Source organism: Agelaius tricolor, unplaced genomic scaffold (assembly GCF_023055355.1).
Source record: "Agelaius tricolor isolate 1412-34295 unplaced genomic scaffold, bAgeTri1.0.p SCAF_78, whole genome shotgun sequence".
Taxonomy (NCBI): Eukaryota; Metazoa; Chordata; class Aves; order Passeriformes; family Icteridae; genus Agelaius; species Agelaius tricolor.
Genome location: NW_027269338.1, coordinates 474,814 through 496,267, shown reverse-complemented (window position 1 = coordinate 496,267; position 21,454 = coordinate 474,814). Strand labels below are relative to the sequence as shown.

General features: G+C 58.5%; 1 protein-coding gene across 1 annotated transcript; it reads right to left on the bottom strand.

Moving 5' to 3' along the window:
• Positions 1-8,161: 8,161 nt before the first annotated feature.
• Positions 8,162-21,101, bottom strand: EPPK1 (epiplakin 1). Its single transcript, XM_071418179.1, has one exon. The coding sequence runs from the start codon at positions 21,099-21,101 to the stop codon at positions 8,493-8,495; it is 12,609 nt and encodes a 4,202-aa protein (XP_071274280.1). The 3' UTR covers positions 8,162-8,492.
• Between the last annotated feature and the right edge of the window lie 353 nt (positions 21,102-21,454).

Sequence of the window (21,454 nt, the reverse complement as noted above, 5' to 3'; positions counted from 1 at the left end):
GGCTGCGGGGAGCGCACCTGGCCCAGGTACCCTGGGCTGGGGGGATGTGGCTCTAGGATCCTGTGGGGGGCGCACCTGGCCCAGGAACCCGGTCCTGTCCTGGGGGAGGTGGCTCTGGGATCCTGCAGGGAACGCACCTGGCCCAGGTACCCTGTGCTGCTCCAGGATCCTGCAGGGAGCGCACCTGGCCCAGGTACCCTGGGCTGGGGGGATGTGGCTCTGGGATCCTGCAGGGAGCGCAGCTGGCCCAGGTACCCTGTGCTGTCCTGGGGGAGGTGGCTCTGGGGCTCTGCAGGGAGCACACCTGGCCCAGGTACCCGGTCCTGTCCTGTGGGGAAGTGGCTCCAGGATCCTGCAGGGAGCGCACCTGGCCCAGGTACCCGGTGCTGTCCTGGGGGGAGGTGGCTCTGGGATCCTGCAGGGAGCGCACCTGGCCCAGGTACCCTGTGCTGTCCTGGGGGAGGTGGCTCTGGGATCCTGCAGGGAGCGCACCTGGCCCAGGTACCCTGTGCTGCTCCAGGATCCTGCAGGGAGCGCACCTGGCCCAGGTACCCTGTGCTGTCCTGGGGGAGGTGGCTCCGGGATCCTGCAGGGAGCGCACCTGGCCCAGGTACCCGGTCCTGGGGTGAGGTGGCTCCAGGACCCGCTCCTGAGGCTCCGCTCCCCGCTCTGGAGCCCTTCCCGGGCTGAGATCTGCTCCCAGCTCAGGAAATTTCCTCAGGAAAATGTTTCTGAGCCAAATTTTAAATGTTTGACTCAGAAGGAACTGAGGCATTTTCCTTATTATATATTTCCTTTCTGCTAAATACAATTGAAATTGTTAGATCTTCAGGAAAATGTTAAGAATGAGCGTATTTCTGAGCAAAATTTTAAATGTTTCGCTCAGAAGGAGCTGGAGCATTTTCACAAAAGAACTTATTTGGGTTTTTCTGCTAAATACAATTTAAATTGTTAGATCTTCATTTATCAAACTTGACGCAACTGAGTTCTAGGTGAAATATTTGCCAACTGAGCAAATTTTTACTCTGAGCTATTCCCACCGCATATTTTTACAATCAAAAGAAGAAATGTAAATGGAAGGGATATACTTTTTTAATTCATTTTCATAAAAGAATTTACTTGGATTTTTCTGCTAAATAAAATTTAAATTGTTACATCTTCATATATAAAACTTGACACAACTGAGTTCCAGGTGAAATGTTTGCCAACTGAGCAAATTTTTACTCTGAGCTAGGAAAAATCCCAAACCCTCCATTTCTCACCAAGTGATACACCCACACTACTCTCTATAATCCATATCACACTTTTGGGTTATATCGGGATAATGGGAATATATTTGGGGGCTTGGGGATATTGGGATATTTCTGGTAGAGTCCACAGAGAGGGGCGCAGACCCCTGGTGTGAAAAATGCTGATCACTCGTTTTTAGAATTTTAAAAGTTTAGTAGTAATAAAATGGTTATAAAAATAGTAATACAATTAGAGTAATGATAATTTGGACAATTAGGATTTAGGACAATATGAGACAATAAAAGCAAAGGGTGATGGATGGTCCAGGTACCTCTTTCTGGGCAAAATAAGCCCCAAAAAGGACCCACGTTAACAGAGGATTAACCCTTAAAAGCAACAGCCTGTTGCATATTCATGCACCTCATCCATGATGCATAAATTCCATTCAAACACAGGATTCTGGCTGGGCAGTGTCAGCTTCTTCCTCTGAATCCTGACAGTGCCTTCGAGGCAGGAAGAAGTTCATTTCTTCTGATAATGGAGCAATAAATTCTCTTTCTCTGAAAGATTCAGGTGTCCTGTGGCTGCTGTCTCGCTGTGAGTCCTCTCTTTTAAAAAAGTGTCTTACACAGCACAGTTTCTATTTTAACATTTTGTTCTAACCTCAAACTATGTTTAACACACTACTAACGGAAATTAACACAGCACAACTCCCTAACACAACACACATAACATTCACTGGAATATTTGCCACAAGCCAATGATAAAATACGCATTTTTCACCGCCGGGGTGCCCCCGGGCTCCCTGGCTCACCTGCAGCTTCCCGGGAGCCTGGCACAGACACACCTGGGCCCGGGCAGGGCCAGCCCTGTGGCCTCACCTGCCCGGAGGTGTGGGAGTCATGGCTGGAGCACCTCAGGGCCACATCAGAGGCTGGGAGATGCCTCTGCCAGGGATGTTTCAGCACTGGGGCGTTTGGGGAGGGTTTTCCTGCAGGGATTGATTTGGGAAACCCCCAGGGGCGGGGCTCAGGTGCTGATGCTGCTCCCAGCTCCTTTCCAGCTGGTGCTGGGGGTGCCTCAGGTTTTGGCTTTTCTATTTTTCAGGTTCTGTGCTGCTTCAGTGTGTGGGTCTGGGCTTCATCTCAGGGGATGCTGAACTCTCTGCACAGAGCAGGGAGACAAAACAATTCCTGCTCCAGCTGGGGACCAAGCACAAATGATCCAAACCTCAGCCCCAAGAGCACAAACAACGTGGGCTGGAGAGAGAAAAACAAGAAGGATGAGACTGCATAACCTAAAGCTGTAATTAGACAATTAGCTCCAATGTGCTAATTGACCAGAAGTTATAAAAATGTGAGACCCCGTGAGCTGTTGTCCTTTTTTGTGGCCGTTTTGGATCCAATTCTCAGCCCCAAGAGCGCAAACAACATGGGCTGGAGAGGGAAAACCAAGAAGGATGGAATTTCATGGTCTAAAGCTGTAATTGGACAATTAACTCCAATATGCAAATGGACCAAAACTTATAAAAATGCGAGACCCCGTGAGCTGTTGTCCATTTTTTGTGGCCATTTTGGATTGTGCTGCCCAAGGTGTTTCCATTGAGACCTCTTAATAAATCCCCGCTTTATTCTTCAGCTCTGCCTGGTCTCTGTTCCAGGCCAGCCCTCACAAGGCATCACTGAGCACAGGTCCCCGAGCCCCTGTGGCTGCTGAGGAGTTTTCCTGAGGAGGGGGATGCACAGATGGCAGCCCCTGCCCCTGGAAACACCTGAGCACAGGTTGAGCACAGGTAGAGCACAGCACGGTTCTGGTTAATCCTCCCTCGGGCTGTGCCAGGACACTGAACAACCCCCATGTACACGAGCAGGGTGGTTTTAAAACAATGTGATTGTTTTAATTCCTCAAAACAAAGTAAAATTTAATTCAAGTGCAAAGGAAGGATGTGACCGTCTTCATTGTTGTCCGTAAAAATATAGAAGTCCATATTGGTTAAGAAAATATATAAAGAGAAGAAAGAAAGAAAGAAAGAAAGAAAGAAAGAAAGAAAGAAAGAAAGAAAGAAAGAAAGAAAGAAAGAAAGAAAGAAAGAAAGAAAGAAAGAAAGAAAAAGAAAAAGAAAAAGAAAAAGAAAGCAATGAAGAGAAATAGAAAGTGAGGAAGAAAGAAAGCAAGAAAGAACAAAAGGAAAGAAGGAGAAGCAGATAATGGAGGCCTGGACCCCGGGGAAAGGCCCCTCGGCAGGGTTTGACCCTCGGCAGGGCAGGACCCTGGGAGGCACTGCTGTCACTGGCTGGGCAGGTACCGGGGCACTGCTGTCACCTGTGTCACCTGCTGGGCAGGTACAGGGGCACTGCTGTCACCTGTGTCACCGGCTGGGCAGGTACCAGGGCGCTGCTGTCACCTGTGTCACCTGCTCAGCAGGTACCCATGGTGTTTCTGTCACCTGCCCAGCAGGTACCAGCAGTGTTTCTGTCACCTGCCCGACAGGTACCGGTGGTGTTTCTGTCACCAGCTCAGCAGGTACTGGCAGTGTTTCTGTCACCAGCTCAGCAGGTACCCATGGTGTTTCTGTCACCTGCTCAGCAGGTACCTGCGGTGTTTCTGTCACCTCCTGGGCAGGTACCGGCGGTGTTTCTGTCACCTCCTGGGCAGGTACCTGTGGTGTTTCTGTCACCTCCTGGGCAGGTACCGGCAGTGTTTCTGTCACCAGCTCAGCAGGTACCGGCAGTGTTTCTGTCACCTGCTCAGCAGGTACCAGTGGTGTTTCTGTCACCTACTCAGCAGGTACAGGTGGTGTTTCTGTCACCTACTCAGCAGGTACCCACAGTGTTTCTGTCACCAGCTCAGCAGGTACCAGTGGTGTTTCTGTCACCTGCTCAGCAGGTACTGGTGGTGTTTCTGTCACCTGCTCAGCAGGTACCCACAGTGTTTCTGTCACTTACTCAGCAGGTACCAGTGGTGTTTCTGTCACCTGCTCAGCAGGTACCGGCGGTGTTTCTGTCACCTGCTGGGCAGGTACCAGTGGTGTTTCTGTCACCTGACCGACAGGTACCAGGTGTCAGAACTCAGTGCATCCCTCTGGGTGTCCAGAGTTGCCCGAACCCCTGCCAGGGGGCTCAGAGACCCTGGCACACAGCCCCGAGCACCTGTGGGTTTGATTATGACCCGTGGAGCAAATTTCCAGCTTTGTATGAAGACCTGAAAGCCACAGAAGTTTAAGTAGTGTAATAATAAAATTATCTCTGGGTGAAAAAGTAGATTTTGGGGTTTTTGGAAGAGGGCTTTTGGGGACAAGATGGAGGGACTTGGGCGTGTCGAGTCTTTCTTCTTCTTCTCTTCTGCTGTGATGTTGGCACTTTTGGATTGCTCTAGAGTAGAAGCTCACTGTCTAACATAGGAGAGAGGTATTGGGAAGTCATTGTAAACATGTTATACACAGTTTGTGGTATAAAGAGATAACACAGCCCCAGGGCAGGCACAGTGCCTCTGGCTGTCCTGCTGAGTGGACCTCGGCTGGACAGGAGAAAAATTTTTATAGATAAGACACAATAAACAACTCTGAGACCGAGAACTGAAGAACTCTGGCTCATTCTTCGAACGCGCGGGCCGAAACAGAGACTGCTCACAAATCTTGGGCTGCAATAAACTGCAAACTCCCGGGAGCCAGGGCGCTGCTGTCACCTGCTCGGCGGGTACCGGCGGCCGCCGCCCCTGCCCCGCCTCTCCCCGCCCGCACCGGCGCCTCCGCAGGAAAGAATAACAAAAACAACAAAGTTCCCTTTCAAAAGCCACTTGGAGCCAGCCCATCCCCGCGCCCAGGGGACGGGCACGGGCAGACACGGGCACGGACAAAAAATGCTCTTTATTCCGGCTGGGAGAGATTGCACAACTCTGATCTCTGTGGGAAAGGCACTATCAGGTGTCCTGTGCCTGACTCGTGGTTCCTGGGAAAAAGGGATGGGCCAGGCTCTTCCTGGTGCTCAGGACACCTGGCCTGTGGCACGGTGCGGGAGGGAGAGAATCTGGGGGGGCTGGGGGGGTTCCAGGGCTGCAGGGATGGTGCAGGGCTGCAGGGATGGTGCCAGGGTCACTGGGGTGGTGCCAGGGCTGCAGGGATGGTGCCAGGGTCACTGGGGTGGTGCCAGGGCTGCAGGGATGGTGCCAGGGTCACTGGGATGGTGGCAGAGCTGCAGGGATGGTGCCAGTGTCACTGGGGTGGTGCCAGGGCTGCAGGGATGGTGCCAGGGTCACTGTGGTAGTGCCAGAGATGCAGGGATGGTGCAAGGGTCACTGGGGTGGTGCCAGGGTCACTGTGATGGTTCCAGGGCTGCAGGGATGGTGCCAGGGTCACTGGGGTGGTGCCAGAGCTGCAGGGATGGTGCCAGGGCTGCAGGGATGGTGTCAGGGTCACTGTGGTGGCACCAGGGCTGCAGGGATGGTGCCAGGGTCACTGTGATGGTGCCAGGGCTGCAGGGATGGTACCAGGGTCACTGGGATGGTGCCAGGGCTGCAGGGATGGTACCAGGGTCACTGTGATGGTGCCAGAGATGCAGGGATGGTGTCAGGGTCACTGGGATGGCACTAGGGCTGCAGGGATGGTGCCAGGGTCACTGGGGTGGTGCCAGGGCTGCAGGGATGGTGCCAGGGTCACTGTGATGGTGCCAGAGATGCAGGGATGGTGCCAGGGTCACTGGGGTGGTGCCAGGGCTGCAGGGATGGTACCAGGGTCACTGTGATGGTGCCAGAGATGCAGGGATGGTGTCAGGGTCACTAGGATGGTGCCAGGGTCACTGTGATGGTGCCAGGGCTGCAGGGATGGTGCAGCAGCCACAGGGACACCATGCTGGCCCTGTCCTTGTCCCAAACTGTGTCCCAGTGCAGCAGCCAAGGGGACACCGTGCTGGCCCTGTCCTTGAGAGTGTCCCAAACCGTGTCCCAGTGCAGCAGCCACAGGGACACCACACTGGCCATGCCCTTCAGGGTGTCCCAAACTGTGTCCCCATGCAGCAGCCTTGGGGACACCACGCTGGCCCTTCAGAGTGTCCCAAACTGTGTCCCAGTGCAGCAGCCATGGGGACACCGTGCTGGCCCTGCCCTTGTCCCAAACCGTGTCCCCGTGCAGCAGCCATGGGGACACCGTGCTGGCCCTGCCCTTGTCCCAAACCGTGTCCCCGTGCAGTAGCCAAGGGGACACCATGCTGGCCCTGTCCTTGTCCCAAACCATGTCCCAGTGCAGCAGCCAAGGGGACACCGTGCTGGCCCTGTCCTTGTCCCAAACCATGTCCCAGTGCAGCAGCCACGGGGACACTGTGCTGGCCCTGTCCTTGTCCCAAATCATGTCCCAATGTAGCAGCCTTGGGGACACTGTGCTGGCCCTGTCCTTGTCCCAAACCGTGTCCCCGTGCAGCAGCCACGGGGACACCGTGCTGGCCCTGGCACAGTGGGATGTTACAGACACACCCCGGGGACCCAGCGCTCCCTGTTCCTCTTTGCCTCTGTGGCAGGGAGAATTGGATTTCCAGGATGAGAAAACTCCTGGGAGGTGTTGTGGATTCCCAGTAGCTAAAGGGGGCTGTAAGGCTGATGGAGAGGGACAAAGGCCTGGAGTGACAGGACAAGGGGGAATTGTGGAGATTCTCAGTTCAGTCGAAGAAAGAACAGAAACAATTTCTCCCGGGCTGGGCTGGGGAATCTTAGATGAAAGAATTCAAACAATTATCATCTCTCTTTCTGTAACCATTGTTTATGGATATGGTTCCTCACAGTGTGCTATTCAAAGTCACCAATAATGTGAGAATTTTTCTACTTTGACACCAATCTGGTCCCACTTAGTGAGTGAGACTATAAAACTCACTGCTTCTTGCTAACAAAGATTCTTCTTGAGCCTTCTGATCTACCTGAAGCCTGGAGCCTTTCTATCCATCCCTGACTCGACAGCGTCAGGGAATGGCTTCAAATTGGAGGAGTGTAGGTGTGGGTTAGATGTTGGAAGGAATTGTTCCCTGTGAGGGTGTGAGGCCCTGGCACAGGGTGCCCACAGCGGCTGTGGCTGCCCCTGGATCCCTGGCAGTGCCCAAGGCCAGGTTGGGCAGGGCTTGGAGCAGCCTGGGACAGTGGAAGGTGTCCCTGCCATGGCAGGGGGTGGCACGAGGAGGCCCCTTCCCACCCAAACCATTCCATGGTCCTGTGACTTCTCTCCCATCAGTTTATTCCCTCCTTTTCTGAGACCACGCAATTCTCTGGGCCCCACAGCTCCTCTACGCTTGTTCCCAGGTACCAGCTGCACAAGCTTGTGGCCAAAAGTCCATTTTCCAGGACATTACCGGGTTAATTAAGGCAAACACCCCAAGGCAGCACATTTAAGGAGGGTAAGTTTCCTCCCATTAAACAGCAGTAGAATTATTCATCCCTGAACTGCACGGGAGAGTGGCTCCAGGGCTGTTCCTCTGCTCTGGCATGTGGCTGAGTCAGCTCAGGACACAGGAGGGCAAAAGGAGCAGGAAGGAACGGAGGCGCCCGTGTGGATGGACAGACTGAAAGCACAGCACAGCCACGTCCACTTCCAGCTCCCGTGAGAGGATCCATCCCCACAGAGGCTTCACAGAGGGAGGGAAAGCACAGAGAGAGACCAAACCACGCTGGGCTGAGGCTGTTTGGGCTCCAGACAGCCCCGGAAAGGCAGGACAGGCTGGGGCACGGAGAGCAAAAACACAGATGATGTGTCCCACACCAGCGACACCCAAAGCAAGCCCGGCATCCTGCCCACGCAGAAATCTGCTCTGCACGCTGTCCTGGCTTGAAAACCTGCAAACAGAATGCAATCCTGCAAAGATTCTGGGGAAAATAGCTGGAACATGCAGGAAAATAGGGGCAGAGAATAAAAATACGACTCGCAGCAGCACCTGAACGGAACAAAGACCTGCAGTTAAACCTGAGTGGGGAAAATGAGGATGACACGCTTCACCAAAATGTCCTGAGATAACCCAGCCTGCCTGCTCTGTTCCTGAAAGGCAACTAAGGAAGGATGAACAATGCAGTGCAGCAACACTGCTCAGGGGGAGGCACTTCAAACTGTACCTGATGGGGGTGGGGGGTGGCAAAGAAAAGAGATCAGGAAGGAAATTCCCTCACTGGGATAATAAATGCTAAAAAAATATTTAGGAAAAGAAAGACAAACACCAGCAGCAAAAGAATTATTCACAAAAGTAACATTCCTCCGCAAGGCAAAAACAAGGAAAAAAATCAAAAAGGTTTTGCAATTATTTTCTAACAATATTGAGGAAATAAAGGCCCGTGTCCGGGTCGGGCACGCAGCGGCGCAGCAGCTGCAGGTAAGTCAGGTTCTCGTGCGTGTTGGGGTCGAAGAAGCCCTTGGTGTCGTCGCCGGGGTCGGACAGGATCTGGTTCATCTCCTGGTCGAAGTAGCCACGCTTGTAGGCCACCTCCACGGGCAGGCGGTGGCTGTGCACGGGGTCAATGATGCCGCCGGTGGCGATCTGGGCCTCCAGCAGGCGGATGCCGTGGTCCCTGACGATCAGCTCCTTCTTCATGGCCTGGAACAGGGAGATCCTGTCCCCCGTGTAGGGGTCAGAGTAGCCCGTCACGGCCCTCTCCGCCGACAGCAGCTTCTCGTGCAGCTCGCTGCCCACCAGCCCAGAGGACACGGCCTCGTCCACGGAGAGCTTCTGGTTCTTGACCGGGTCCACCAGGAAGCCGGTGGCCGCCTGGGCCTCCAGCAGCACCAGCGCCGTGCCCTGCCTCAGGATGCCCTTCCACATGGCCTGGTAGATGCTCATCTTCTCCATCTTGCTCGGCTCGCCCTTGGAGGGCACCAGCACGCCGGCGATGACACCCGTGCCGTCCAGGTAGCGCTTGACCGAGGCCATCTGCGTCACCTCCTGCACCGTCCTGGCGCCCTGCACCAGCTCAGCCAGCGTGCCCGTGTCGATGATGCCCGAGTCCAGCAGGTCCGAGGCGCTCACCTGCCTCCTGAGGCCCGTGAATTTCACGCTGCTGCCGCGCTGCGCCGCCTCCTCCACCAGGAGGGTGAGCAGTGTGGCCAGCTCGGCCAGCGCCAGGCTCCCGGCCCGCAGCCGCCCCAGCAGCTCCTGGCGCTTGGCCTCTGACACCCACTTGGAGAAGAGCAACTCCCACAGGGACACCTTCCTGCCGTGGAAGCCGCCTGCCGAGACCTCCACCGTCTGGGACTTGAGGGACCGCTCCAGCTCCTGCTCCTGTTCCTGTTTCTGTTTCTCTTCCTTCTGGGAGTTTGAGGCGCTGCTGTTCTGGATGGGTTCAGGCAGGATCTCCTTTTCTGTGGACTTGGAGGCCCCGTTGGCACCGTGGCCCTGGGCCTCAGCCCTGGTGACGATGGCCGTGAGGAGGTCGATCATCTGCTCAAGGGTGACTGTCCCCGCCTTGTACTGGCGCAGGAGCTCCTGGCGCCGGTGCTCAGGGACGTAGCGGGAGAAGAGGAGCTCCCAGACGGTGACGCTCTGGCCCTGGAAGAGCCCCACAGCCAGCGTGGTGCGGGCGGCCTGCAGGGCTCTGCGGGCATCCTCGCTCAGCTGGTAGAGCGCGGAGCCCTTGTCCATCAGCTGCAGCATCAGCAGCCCCGTGTCCGGGTCGGGCACGCAGCGGCGCAGCAGCTGCAGGTAGGTCAGGTTCTCGTGCGTGTTGGGGTCGAAGAAGCCCTTGGTGTCGTCGCCGGGGTCGGACAGGATCTGGCTCATCTCCTGGTCGAAGTAGCCACGCTTGTAGGCCACCTCCACGGGGACACGGTGGCTGTGCACGGGGTCGATGATGCCGCCGGTGGCGATCTGGGCCTCCAGCAGGCGGATGCCGTGGTCCCTGACGATCAGCTCCTTCTTCATGGCCTGGAACAGGGAGATCTTGTCCCCCGTGTAGGGGTCAGAGTAGCCCGTCACGGCCCTCTCCGCCGACAGCAGCTTCTCGTGCAGCTCGCTGCCCACCAGCCCAGAGGACACGGCCTCGTCCACGGAGAGCTTCTGGTTCTTGACCGGGTCCACCAGGAAGCCGGTGGCCGCCTGGGCCTCCAGCAGCACCAGCGCCGTGCCCTGCCTCAGGATGCCCTTCCACATGGCCTGGTAGATGCTCATCTTCTCCATCCTGCTCGGGTCGGCCTTGGAGGGCACCAGCACGCCGGCGATGACGCCCGTGCCGTCCAGGTAGCGCTTGACCGAGGCCATCTGCGTCACCTCCTGCACCGTCCTGGCGCCCTGCACCAGCTCAGCCAGCGTGCCCGTGTCAATGATGCCCGAGTCCAGCAGGTCCGAGGCGCTCACCTGCCTCCTGAGGCCCGTGAATTTCACGCTGCTGCCGCGCTGCGCCGCCTCCTCCACCAGGAGGGTGAGCAGCGTGGCCAGCTCGGCCAGCGCCAAGCTCCCAGCCCGCAGCCGCCCCAGCAGCTCCTGGCGCTTGGCCTCTGACACCCACTTGGAGAAGAGCAGCTCCCACAGGGACACCTTCCTGCCGTGGAAGCCGCCTGCCGAGACCTCCACCGTCTGGGACTTGAGGGACCGCTCCAGCTCCTGCTCCTGTTCCTGTTTCTGTTTCTCTTCCTTCTGGGAGTTTGAGGCGCTGCCGTTCTGGATGGGTTCAGGCAGGATCTCCTTTTCTGTGGACTTGGAGGCCCCGTTGGCACCGTGGCCCTGGGCCTCAGCCCTGGTGACGATGGCCGTGAGGAGGTCGATCATCTGCGCAATGGTGACTGTCCCCGCCTTGTACTGGCGCAGGAGCTCCTGGCGCCGGTGCTCAGGGACGTAGCGGGAGAAGAGGAGCTCCCAGACGGTGACGCTCTGGCCCTGGAAGAGCCCCACAGCCAGCGTGGTGCGGGCGGCCTGCAGGGCTCTGCGGGCATCCTCGCTCAGCTGGTAGAGCGCGGAGCCCTTGTCCATCAGCTGCAGCATCAGCAGCCCCGTGTCCGGGTCGGGCACGCAGCGGCGCAGCAGCTGCAGGTAGGTCAGGTTCTCGTGCGTGTTGGGGTCGAAGAAGCCCTTGGTGTCGTCGCCGGGGTCGGACAGGATCTGGCTCATCTCCTGGTCGAAGTAGCCACGCTTGTAGGCCACCTCCACGGGGACACGGTGGCTGTGCACGGGGTCGATGATGCCGCCAGTGGCGATCTGGGCCTCCAGCAGGCGGATGCCGTGGTCCCTGACGATCAGCTCCTTCTTCATGGCCTGGAACAGGGAGATTTTGTCCCCCGTGTAGGGGTCAGAGTAGCCCGTCACGGCCCTCTCCGCCGACAGCAGCTTCTCGTGCAGCTCGCTGCCCACCAGCCCAGAGGACACGGCCTCGTCCACGGAGAGCTTCTGGTTCTTGACCGGGTCCACCAGGAAGCCGGTGGCCGCCTGGGCCTCCAGCAGCACCAGCGCCGTGCCCTGCCTCAGGATGCCCTTCCACATGGCCTGGTAGATGCTCATCTTCTCCATCTTGCTCGGCTCCCCCTTGGAGGGCACCAGCACGCCGGCAATGACACCCGTGCCGTCCAGGTAGCGCTTGACCGAGGCCATCTGCGTCACCTCCTGCACCGTCCTGGCGCCCTGCACCAGCTCGGCCAGCGTGCCCGTGTCGATGATGCCCGAGTCCAGCAGGTCCGAGGCGCTCACCTGCCTCCTGAGGCCCGTGAATTTCACGCTGCTGCCGCGCTGCGCCGCCTCCTCCACCAGGAGGGTGAGCAGTGTGGCCAGCTCGGCCAGTGCCAGGCTCCCGGCCCGCAGCCGCCCCAGCAGCTCCTGGCGCTTGGCCTCTGACACCCACTTGGAGAAGAGCAACTCCCACAGGGACACCTTCCTGCCGTGGAAGCCGCCTGCCGAGACCTCCACCGTCTGGGACTTGAGGGACCGCTCCAGCTCCTGCTCCTGTTCCTGTTTCTGTTTCTCTTCCTTCTGGGAGTTTGAGGCGCTGCTGTTCTGGATGGGTTCAGGCAGGATCTCCTTTTCTGTGGACTTGGAGGCCCCGTTGGCACCGTGGCCCTGGGCCTCAGCCCTGGTGACGATGGCCGTGAGGAGGTCGATCATCTGCTCAAGGGTGACTGTCCCCGCCTTGTACTGGCGCAGGAGCTCCTGGCGCCGGTGCTCAGGGACGTAGCGGGAGAAGAGGAGCTCCCAGACGGTGACGCTCTGGCCCTGGAAGAGCCCCACAGCCAGCGTGGTGCGGGCGGCCTGCAGGGCTCTGCGGGCATCCTCGCTCAGCTGGTAGAGCGCGGAGCCCTTGTCCATCAGCTGCAGCATCAGCAGCCCCGTGTCCGGGTCGGGCACGCAGCGGCGCAGCAGCTGCAGGTAGGTCAGGTTCTCGTGCGTGTTGGGGTCGAAGAAGCCCTTGGTGTCGTCGCCGGGGTCGGACAGGATCTGGCTCATCTCCTGGTCGAAGTAGCCACGCTTGTAGGCCACCTCCACGGGGACACGGTGGCTGTGCACGGGGTCGATGATGCCGCCGGTGGCGATCTGGGCCTCCAGCAGGCGGATGCCGTGGTCCCTGACGATCAGCTCCTTCTTCATGGCCTGGAACAGGGAGATCTTGTCCCCCGTGTAGGGGTCAGAGTAGCCCGTCACGGCCCTCTCCGCCGACAGCAGCTTCTCGTGCAGCTCGCTGCCCACCAGCCCAGAGGACACGGCCTCGTCCACGGAGAGCTTCTGGTTCTTGACCGGGTCCACCAGGAAGCCGGTGGCCGCCTGGGCCTCCAGCAGCACCAGCGCCGTGCCCTGCCTCAGGATGCCCTTCCACATGGCCTGGTAGATGCTCATCTTCTCCATCTTGCTCGGCTCGCCCTTGGAGGGCACCAGCACGCCGGCGATGACACCCGTGCCGTCCAGGTAGCGCTTGACCGAGGCCATCTGCGTCACCTCCTGCACCGTCCTGGCGCCCTGCACCAGCTCGGCCAGCGTGCCCGTGTCGATGATGCCCGAGTCCAGCAGGTCCGAGGCGCTCACCTGCCTCCTGAGGCCCGTGAATTTCACGCTGCTGCCGCGCTGCGCCGCCTCCTCCACCAGGAGGGTGAGCAGCGTGGCCAGCTCGGCCAGCGCCAGGCTCCCGGCCCGCAGCCGCCCCAGCAGCTCCTGGCGCTTGGCCTCTGACACCCACTTGGAGAAGAGCAACTCCCACAGGGACACCTTCCTGCCGTGGAAGCCGCCTGCCGAGACCTCCACCGTCTGGGACTTGAGGCACCGCTCCAGCTCCTGCTCCTGCTCCTGTTTCTGTTTCTCTTCCTTCTGGGAGTTTGAGGCGCTGCCGTTCTGGATGGGTTCAGGCAGGATCTCCTTTTCTGTGGACTTGGGGGCCCCGTTGGCACCGTGGCCCTGGGCCTCAGCCCTGGTGACGATGGCCGTGAGGAGGTCGATCATCTGCGCAATGGTGACTGTGCCCGCCTTGTACTGGCGCAGGAGCTCCTGTCGCTGGTGCTCAGGGACGTAGCGGGAGAAGAGGAGCTCCCAGACGGTGACGCTCTGGCCCTGGAAGAGCCCCACGGCCAGCATGGTGCGGGCGGCCTGCAGGGCTCTGCGGGCATCCTCGCTCAGCTGGTAGAGCACAGAGCCCTTGTCCATCAGCTGCAGCATCAGCAGCCCCGTGTCCGGGTCGGGCACGCAGCGGCGCAGCAGCTGCAGGTAGGTCAGGTTCTCGTGCGTGTTGGGGTCGAAGAAGCCCTTGGTGTCGTCGCCGGGGTCGGACAGGATCTGGCTCATCTCCTGGTCGAAGTAGCCACGCTTGTAGGCCACCTCCACGGGCAGGCGGTGGCTGTGCACGGGGTCGATGATGCCGCCAGTGGCGATCTGGGCCTCCAGCAGGCGGATGCCGTGGTCCCTGACGATGAGATCCTGCTTCATGGCCTGGAACAGACTCATCTTTTGTCCCGTGTAGGGGTGGGTGTAGCCCGTCACAGCTCTCTCAGCGCTTAGAAGTTTGTTTTTCAGTTCGCTGCCCACCAGCCCAGAGGACACGGCCTCATCCACTGAGAGCTTCTGGTTGTTCACTGGATCAACAATGAAGCCGGTGGCCGCCTGGGCCTCCAGCAGCACCAGCGCCGTGCCCTGCCTCAGGATGCCCTTCCACATGGCTTGGTAGATGCTCATCTTCTCCATCTTGCCTGGCTCAGTCTTGGAGGGCACCAGCACGCCAGCGATGCTTCCAGTTCCCTCAAGGTACCTCCTCACACTGTCCATTTTTGCTATTTCTTGTGCTGTCTCTTTTCCTTTCTGGAGTTTTTCTATTGTTTCCTCTGTAATTATTTGTGCACTGAGCAGTTCTGATGCTGTGATCTGCTGTCGGATTCCCTGGAACCAGACATCGCTTCTGTCCTCTTCTTTTTCCCTGATGATCTTTAGTATTGTCTCAATGATTCCCTGCACAATGTGTTGCGATTCCGCCTTGTACTTTTTCACCAGTTCTTTTCTCTTCTCCTCTGTGATGTACTCGGAGCAGAGGAGCTCCCACAGCGATAACACCTGTCCCTTGTATTTCCCCACAGGCACCTGGACCTTGGTGCACAACAGGGCGTTTTTGGTTTGCTCATCAATGTAGAAATAGTCGCCTTCCTTTTCCAGGACCTGCAGCAGGTACAAGCTGCTCTCCCTGTCCTTGGCACACCTCTGCAGGAGCTGGCTGTAACTGATCTTCTCGCGAGTGTTGGGATCTATGAAGCCTTTGCTGCCGTGATCTGGATCCGAAAGCAGGAGGAACGTGTCCTCATCCAGGTGTCCACGCTTGTAGGCCACCTCCAGGGGCAGGCGGTGGCCATGCCAGGGGTCAACGATGCCACCAGTGGCGAGCTGGGCCTCGAGCAGGCGGATGCCCTGATCCCTGACTATTACCTTCTGTCTCACAGCCTGGAAGAGAGATATTTTATTTCCTGTTTGGGGGTCTGTGTATCCCGTCACGGCTTTCTCTGCCGACAGCAGCTGCTCGCGCAGCTCGCTGCCCACCAGCCCAGAGGACACGGCCTCGTCCACAGAGAGCTTCTTGTGGCTCCGGGGGTCCACCAGGAAGCCAGTGGCCGCCTGTGCCTCCAGCAGCCCCAGGGCACACTGCTCTGTGAGGAGGCCTTTCTTCAGGGCCTGGTAGATGCTCATCACCTCTTTTCTCAGCGGGAGGAGAACCCCGGCGATGCACCCGGTGCCGTCCAGGTACCTTTGGATGGTGTCCCTCTTTGTGAGGCTGGCAAGGGTGAGACTCCCGTCCTGCAGCTGATCCAGAGTTTTCTTGTCAATTATCTCAGAGTTGAACAACTCTGACACCGACACCTCGCCCCGCAGTCCTTTGACCTTGAGGGCTTCTCCTCTTCGCTCTGTGTCCTCGATGATTTTTAAGATGAGGGATATCAGCTCTTCCAGCGCTAGGTTTTTGCTTTTGTACTGCATCACCAGCTCTTTCCTCTTCTGCTCCGAGAAGTAGTGAGAGCAGAGAACTTCCCAGACAGAAACGGTTTGGTCCTTAAACTTTCCAACTTTCACTTGAAGGGGCTTTGAGCGCAAAGCCTGCTTTGTGGACTCATCAATGTAGAAATACTTTCCTCCCTCCTTTACAACCTGCAGCATGTACAGCCCCGTGTCCGGGTCTTGGACGCATCTCTCCAGGAGCTGCATATACGTGAGGTTCTCGTGCGTGTTGGGGTCAAAGAAGCCCTTGGTGTCATCACTGGGGTCTGAGAGGATCTGGTTCATCTCCTGGTTGAAGTAGCCGCGCTTGTAGGCCACCTCCACGGGGACACGGTGGCTGTGCACGGGGTCGATGATGCCGCCGGTGGCGATCTGGGCCTCCAGCAGGCGGATGCCGTGGCTCTTCACAATCAGCCCTTGGTTCATGGCTTCAAACAGGGACATGGGGGCTTTGGTGTAGGGGTCTGTGTAGCCCGTCACAGCTCTCTCCGCACAGAGCAGCTTTTCAAAAATCTCCCCTCCAATCAGACCCGCCTCTAACGCTTCCTCCACCGAAAACTTCTTGTTTTTCTCAGGGTCGATGATGTAGCCGGTGGCTGCCTGTGCCTCCAGCAGCACCAGGGCGGTCCCTGGCCTCAGGATGCCCTTCCACATGGCCTGGTAGATGCTCATCTTCTCATTGCTTGGCTGGATAAGGACCCCTGCTATGAAATTACTGCCCTCCAGGTACCTGCGGACGGACTCCATTTCAGTCACTTCCTTGACTGTTTTCTTCCCCTGGTTGAGCTCATCAAGGGTTTTTTTGTCGATCAGCTGGGACTGGAAGAGGTCACTGGCGGAAACTCTTTTCCTCAGGCCCTTGAATGCGAACTTCTTGCCTTTTGCCTCAGTCTCTTGGATGATTGTGGTGATAATTGTGGTGATTTCCTGCAGCACTTCAGCCTTCTCATCCTTGTACTTTTGCACCAGCTCTCTTCTCTGGCTGTCTGAGAAGTACTCAGAGTTGAGGAGGTCCCAGACAGACACGGTCTGTCCTTTGAACCGCCCCACGTTGACACAAACAGTCACAGATTTCAGCACTTTCATGGTCTGTTCGTCCACGCAGAACATCGCGTTTTCCGACAGAGGGAGGAGCCACAGACCTGACTCGGCATCACGAACGCACCGATCCTTCAGCTGCTGGTAGGTCACGTTCTCCTTGGTGTTTAGGTCAAAAAAGCTCTTGGTGCTGTCATCCAGCTGAGAGAGGGTTTGGTTCAGGTCCTCGTCGTAGAAGCCGTACCTGCAGGCAGCCTGGAGTGGCAGGTGGAGGTGGTGGATGGGATCAACCACCCCTCCCGTGGCCAGCTGGGCCTCCAGCAAGGGCACGGCCTCTGCCAGGGGGACGAGCTCCTTCCTGAGCGCTTGGCACAGGGAGATGGAGCCCCCGGTGTAGGGGTCTGTGTAGCCCGTCACAGCCCTCTCAGCCTGGAGGAGTTTCTCAGACAGCTCCTCTCCAACAACGGCCGCTCTCACAGCGTCTCTCACGCTGAGCCTCCGGTTTGTGGCAGGGTCAGTCAGGTACCCTGTGGCTGCCTGAGCCTCCAGCAGCCTCAGAGCAGCCCCAGGGAGGAGGAGGTTGTTTTTCATGGCTTCATAGAAGCTCATCTTCTGTTTGGATGCCTCTATGAAGACCCCAGCAATGCTGCCCGTGCCCTTCAAGTACCTCTTTACGCTCTCCATTTCAGCCACTTCTTCGGGAGTCCTTACACCCTGAGCCAGTTCTTCAAACGTCTTCTGGGAAATGATGCCGGTGTCCAGCAGCCAGACCACGGGGACACTGCCCCTCAGGCCTTCCAGGGAGATCTGGGTCCTGGCTTTCATCTCCATCTCCCCCACCAGCCTGAGCACCAGAGCCACCAGCTGCTCCAGCGACAGCTCCTCCGACCGGAACCTCTCCATGAAATCGCTCCTCTGCTCCTCAGTGAAATACCCCGAATGCACGAGCTCCCAGAGGGAGACTCCTTTTTCCTTCACCATGGTTTCCTTGAAGATCCGTTGGATTTGCTCGTCGGTGTAGGCAGGAGCGGCTGCCTGTGCCAGAGGCAGCAAGTGGAAGCCAGAGACGTCGTCCTTCTGGCAGTGCTGGATGAGCTCGGCGTAGGTCACGCTCTCTCTGCTGTCCGGGAGGCAGAACACTCTGTGGTCACCACTGGGCTTGGAGAGGGCCTTGCTGGTGTCCTCATCCAGGCAGCCTCGCTGCTGGGCCGCCTCCAGGGGGATGTGGTGGCCGCACGTTGGGTCGATGATGCCTCCCGTGGCCATCTGCACCTCCATCAGCTGCATGGCCTGCTTGTCCGCGATCAGCCCCTTCTTCATGGCCTGGAAAAGAGGGATCTTCTTGCCCGTGAAAGGATCTTTATAGCCCGTCACGGCGCCCTCCGCCTGCTGCAGCTTCTCGTGGACATCTGGCCCAATGACTCCCTCCTTGACGGCCTCATCCACGCAGAGCTTCTGGTTGTTCACAGGGTCAATAATGAAGCCCGTGGCAGCCTGGGCCTCCAGCAGGGGCAGGGCCACTCCTGGCACCACGATGTTCTGCTTCATGGCCTCATAAATGCTCATTCTCTGGTTGGACGGCTGGAGCACAATCCCCCCGATGCTGCCTGAGCCATAGAGGTACTTCCTGACAGAGTCCATGTGCAGGACTTGTTCTGGGGTGACCGACCCCTCCAGCACCTGCTCAAACAGGGCCCTGTTGATGACACCGGTTTCCATCAGGTGGTAAGCGCTGACGTTGCCTCTCATGGCTGGGAACTTGATGGGGGCCCATTTCTTCATCTCCTCCTCCAGCATCAGCCGGATTTGCTCCAGGCTGAGCTTCCTCAGCTGGAAGTGGTTGAAAATCTCCCGGCGCCTGCCCTCGCTGAAGTACTCAGAGTTCAGCAGGTCCCACACCGAGACCTTCTCCCCCCGCAAGCGCCCAAACCTGACGGGCAGCCAGGAGCTCCTGAACACCTGCCTGGTGGCCTCGTCCACGAACTGCCGCTTCCTGCTGTTCAGAGGGAGGAGGCAGAGCCCTGTGGAGGGCTCGGTGATGCATTTCTCCTTCAGCTGCAGGTAGGTCAGGTTCTCGTGCGTGTTGGGGTCGAAAAAGCCCTTGGTGTCGTCGCTGGGGTCTGAGAGGATTAAATTCATCTTCTTGTCGAAGTAGCCACGCTTGTAGGCCACCTCCACGGGGATACGGTGGCTGTTGACGGGGTCGATGATGCCGCCGGTGGCGATCTGGGCCTCCAGCAGGCGGATGCCGTGGTCCCTGACAATCAGCTCCTTCTGCATGGCCTGGAACAGGGAGATCTTAGCCCCTGAGTAAGGATCTCGGTAGCCAGTGACAGATTTCTCCGCAGCCAGCAGCTTCTCGTACACATCCGGGCCGATGACGTTTGCTCGTAAAGCCTCGTCCACGGAGTACCTCTTGTTGGCAGCGGGGTCGATGACAAACCCCGTGGCTGCCTGTGCCTCCAGGAGAATCAGAGACGTTCCTGGCCTGAGGAGTCCCTTGCGCTTTGCCTGGTAGATGCTGATCTTCTCCTGGGAGTCAGGGAGCAGCAGCCCCCCGATGCTGCCCGTGCCCTGCAGGTACTTCCTGACGGTGTCCATGCCCACCACCTCCTTGGCCGACGTTTCTCCCTCCTTGAGTTTCTTGAACAAGTCTTTGTTGATAATTTCTGAGCTCAGGAGCTGGTCAGCCGTCACCTGCTCTCTCAGGCCCTTGAAGGTGACGTTAGCAGTGGCAGCATTTTCCTCAACGGCGGCTCTGACGGCCTCTCCCAGCCCTTGCAGGGAGAGCGCTCCTGCCAGGAACTGCTGAGCCAGCGCAGCCCTTTGCTCGCCCTGGATATAGTCAGAGAAGAGCAGTTTCCACAGGGACACCGGCTTGCCCTTGAATTTCCCCACAGCAACGGGCACCTGCGTGTTTTCCAGAGCCGTCTGGGTCCTGTGGTCAAGGAAGCCGAGTGTCCCCTGGGACCCTTCGCCGCTGTCCCCAGGGAGTGGCAGCAGCAGCAGCCCCGTGCTGGGGTCGGTGACACAGCGCTGGAGCAGCTCTGCATAACTCAGCTTCTCCTTGGAGCCGGGGTCAAAGAACCCCTTCATGTCACCGGGAGGGCTGGACAGGAGCTGCCTGGTGGCCTCATCCAGGTACCCCCACTCGCAGGCTGTCTCCATGGGGACGCGGAGGTGCCTGCCCGGGGCGATGACACCGCCCGTGGCCAGCTGAGCCTCCAGGAGGCAGAGGCCATGGTCCCTGGGAACAAAGCCCTTCCCCATGGCTTGGAACAGGGAGAGCATTTCTCCGGTGGACGGGTCCCTGTACCCAGTGATGGCTTTCTCAGCTGAGGACAGCTTCTCGTAAAGCTCTGGGCCAATGAGGCCAACCCTGACAGCCTCGTCCACGGAGTAGCTTTTGTTCTTCAGGGGGTCTGTCAGGCTGCCCGTGGAGGCCTGGACTTGCAGGAGCACGAGAGCAGCACCAGGCACCAGGAGATGCTCCCTCAGCGCCTGGTAAAGGCTCTTCTGCTCCCCAGAAGGCAGGACAACCCCAGCCACGCTCCTCGTCCCACGCAGGAAGTGCTGGACAATGTCATTCTCTGCCACCTCCTGGGCAGAGATTCTTCCCTCCTCGAGGCCTCGGAACACGTCGGAGCTGATGATGCCAGAGTCCATCAGGTCCCTGCTGCTCACCCTCCCTCCCAGCCCTGGGAATGTGACCTGCAGCGGCAGGAGCAGGAAGCCTGAGGCCGGATCCACGACGCACCTCTTCCTCAGCTCCGAGTAGGTGACCTTCTCCATGGTGCTGGGGTCAAGGAACACCCTGCTGTCCTCACTGCCGGGGCCGGAGGTGAGCTGGCTCATCTCCTCGTCCAGATACCCCCTCTCACAGGCCAGCCCTGCCGGGAGCCGCCCGCCGGTGGCCGGGTCGATGACGCCTCCGGTCGCCAGCTGGGCCTGGAGCAGGCGGATGCCCTGCTCCCTCCCCACCAGCTCCTTCTGCATGGCCTGGTAGAGGGAGATTTTCTCATCAGTGTAGGGGTCCAGGAAGCCAGTAGCAGCCCTGTCAGCCGAGAGCAGCCTCTCCTTCAGCTCCAGCCCCACCAGCCCCGTCCTCACGGCTTCTGCCACGGGGACACGGCGGCTCCTCAGCGGGTCGGAGATGGAGCCCGTGGCTGCCTGCGCCTCCAGGAGGCTCAGGGCTGAATCCAGGCTCAGCAGATGCTCTCTGGTGGCCTCATAGAAGCTCATTATCCTCTTTGAAGCCTCTACATACACGCCTGCAATGCTGCCGGCCATCTCCGAGGGCTCCCCAGGAGCATCCGGCCCTGCGTCCCTGCCAGCTGCCTTTTGCTGCTTGTGCGGCATCGCGCCCTGGCACAAGTGGTTTGTCCCTGACACGGCTTCCCCGGGGACAGCCTGGCCATTCACTGCTGGCTTGCTCTCCATCCTCCTGCTGCACGCCTCCCACAGCTCCCAGGACTCTGCAGAGAGAGGGAAAGCGCGGTGAGAAATCAGCTTCTTCACGGTTTGCATGTCAAATACCGGGAAATCAGAAACGTAAATGTCCTCAGGCAGGAGGAAGTGACAGCCAAAGACTGGGCATGTCCAAACCTGGCGTGCCACCCTGAGGGACCCGGCCAGACTCAGGGAGTCCGTGGGTGAGAAGCTCCACATGCCCCAGCCACATGCACCAGAACCCCCAAACCCTGCGCCCTGGGCCCCCAGCAGGAAAGGAAGGGGGGATTCTGCCCCTCTGCCCCTGGGCTCAGGTGAGACCTCACCTGCAGAGCTGCCCCAGC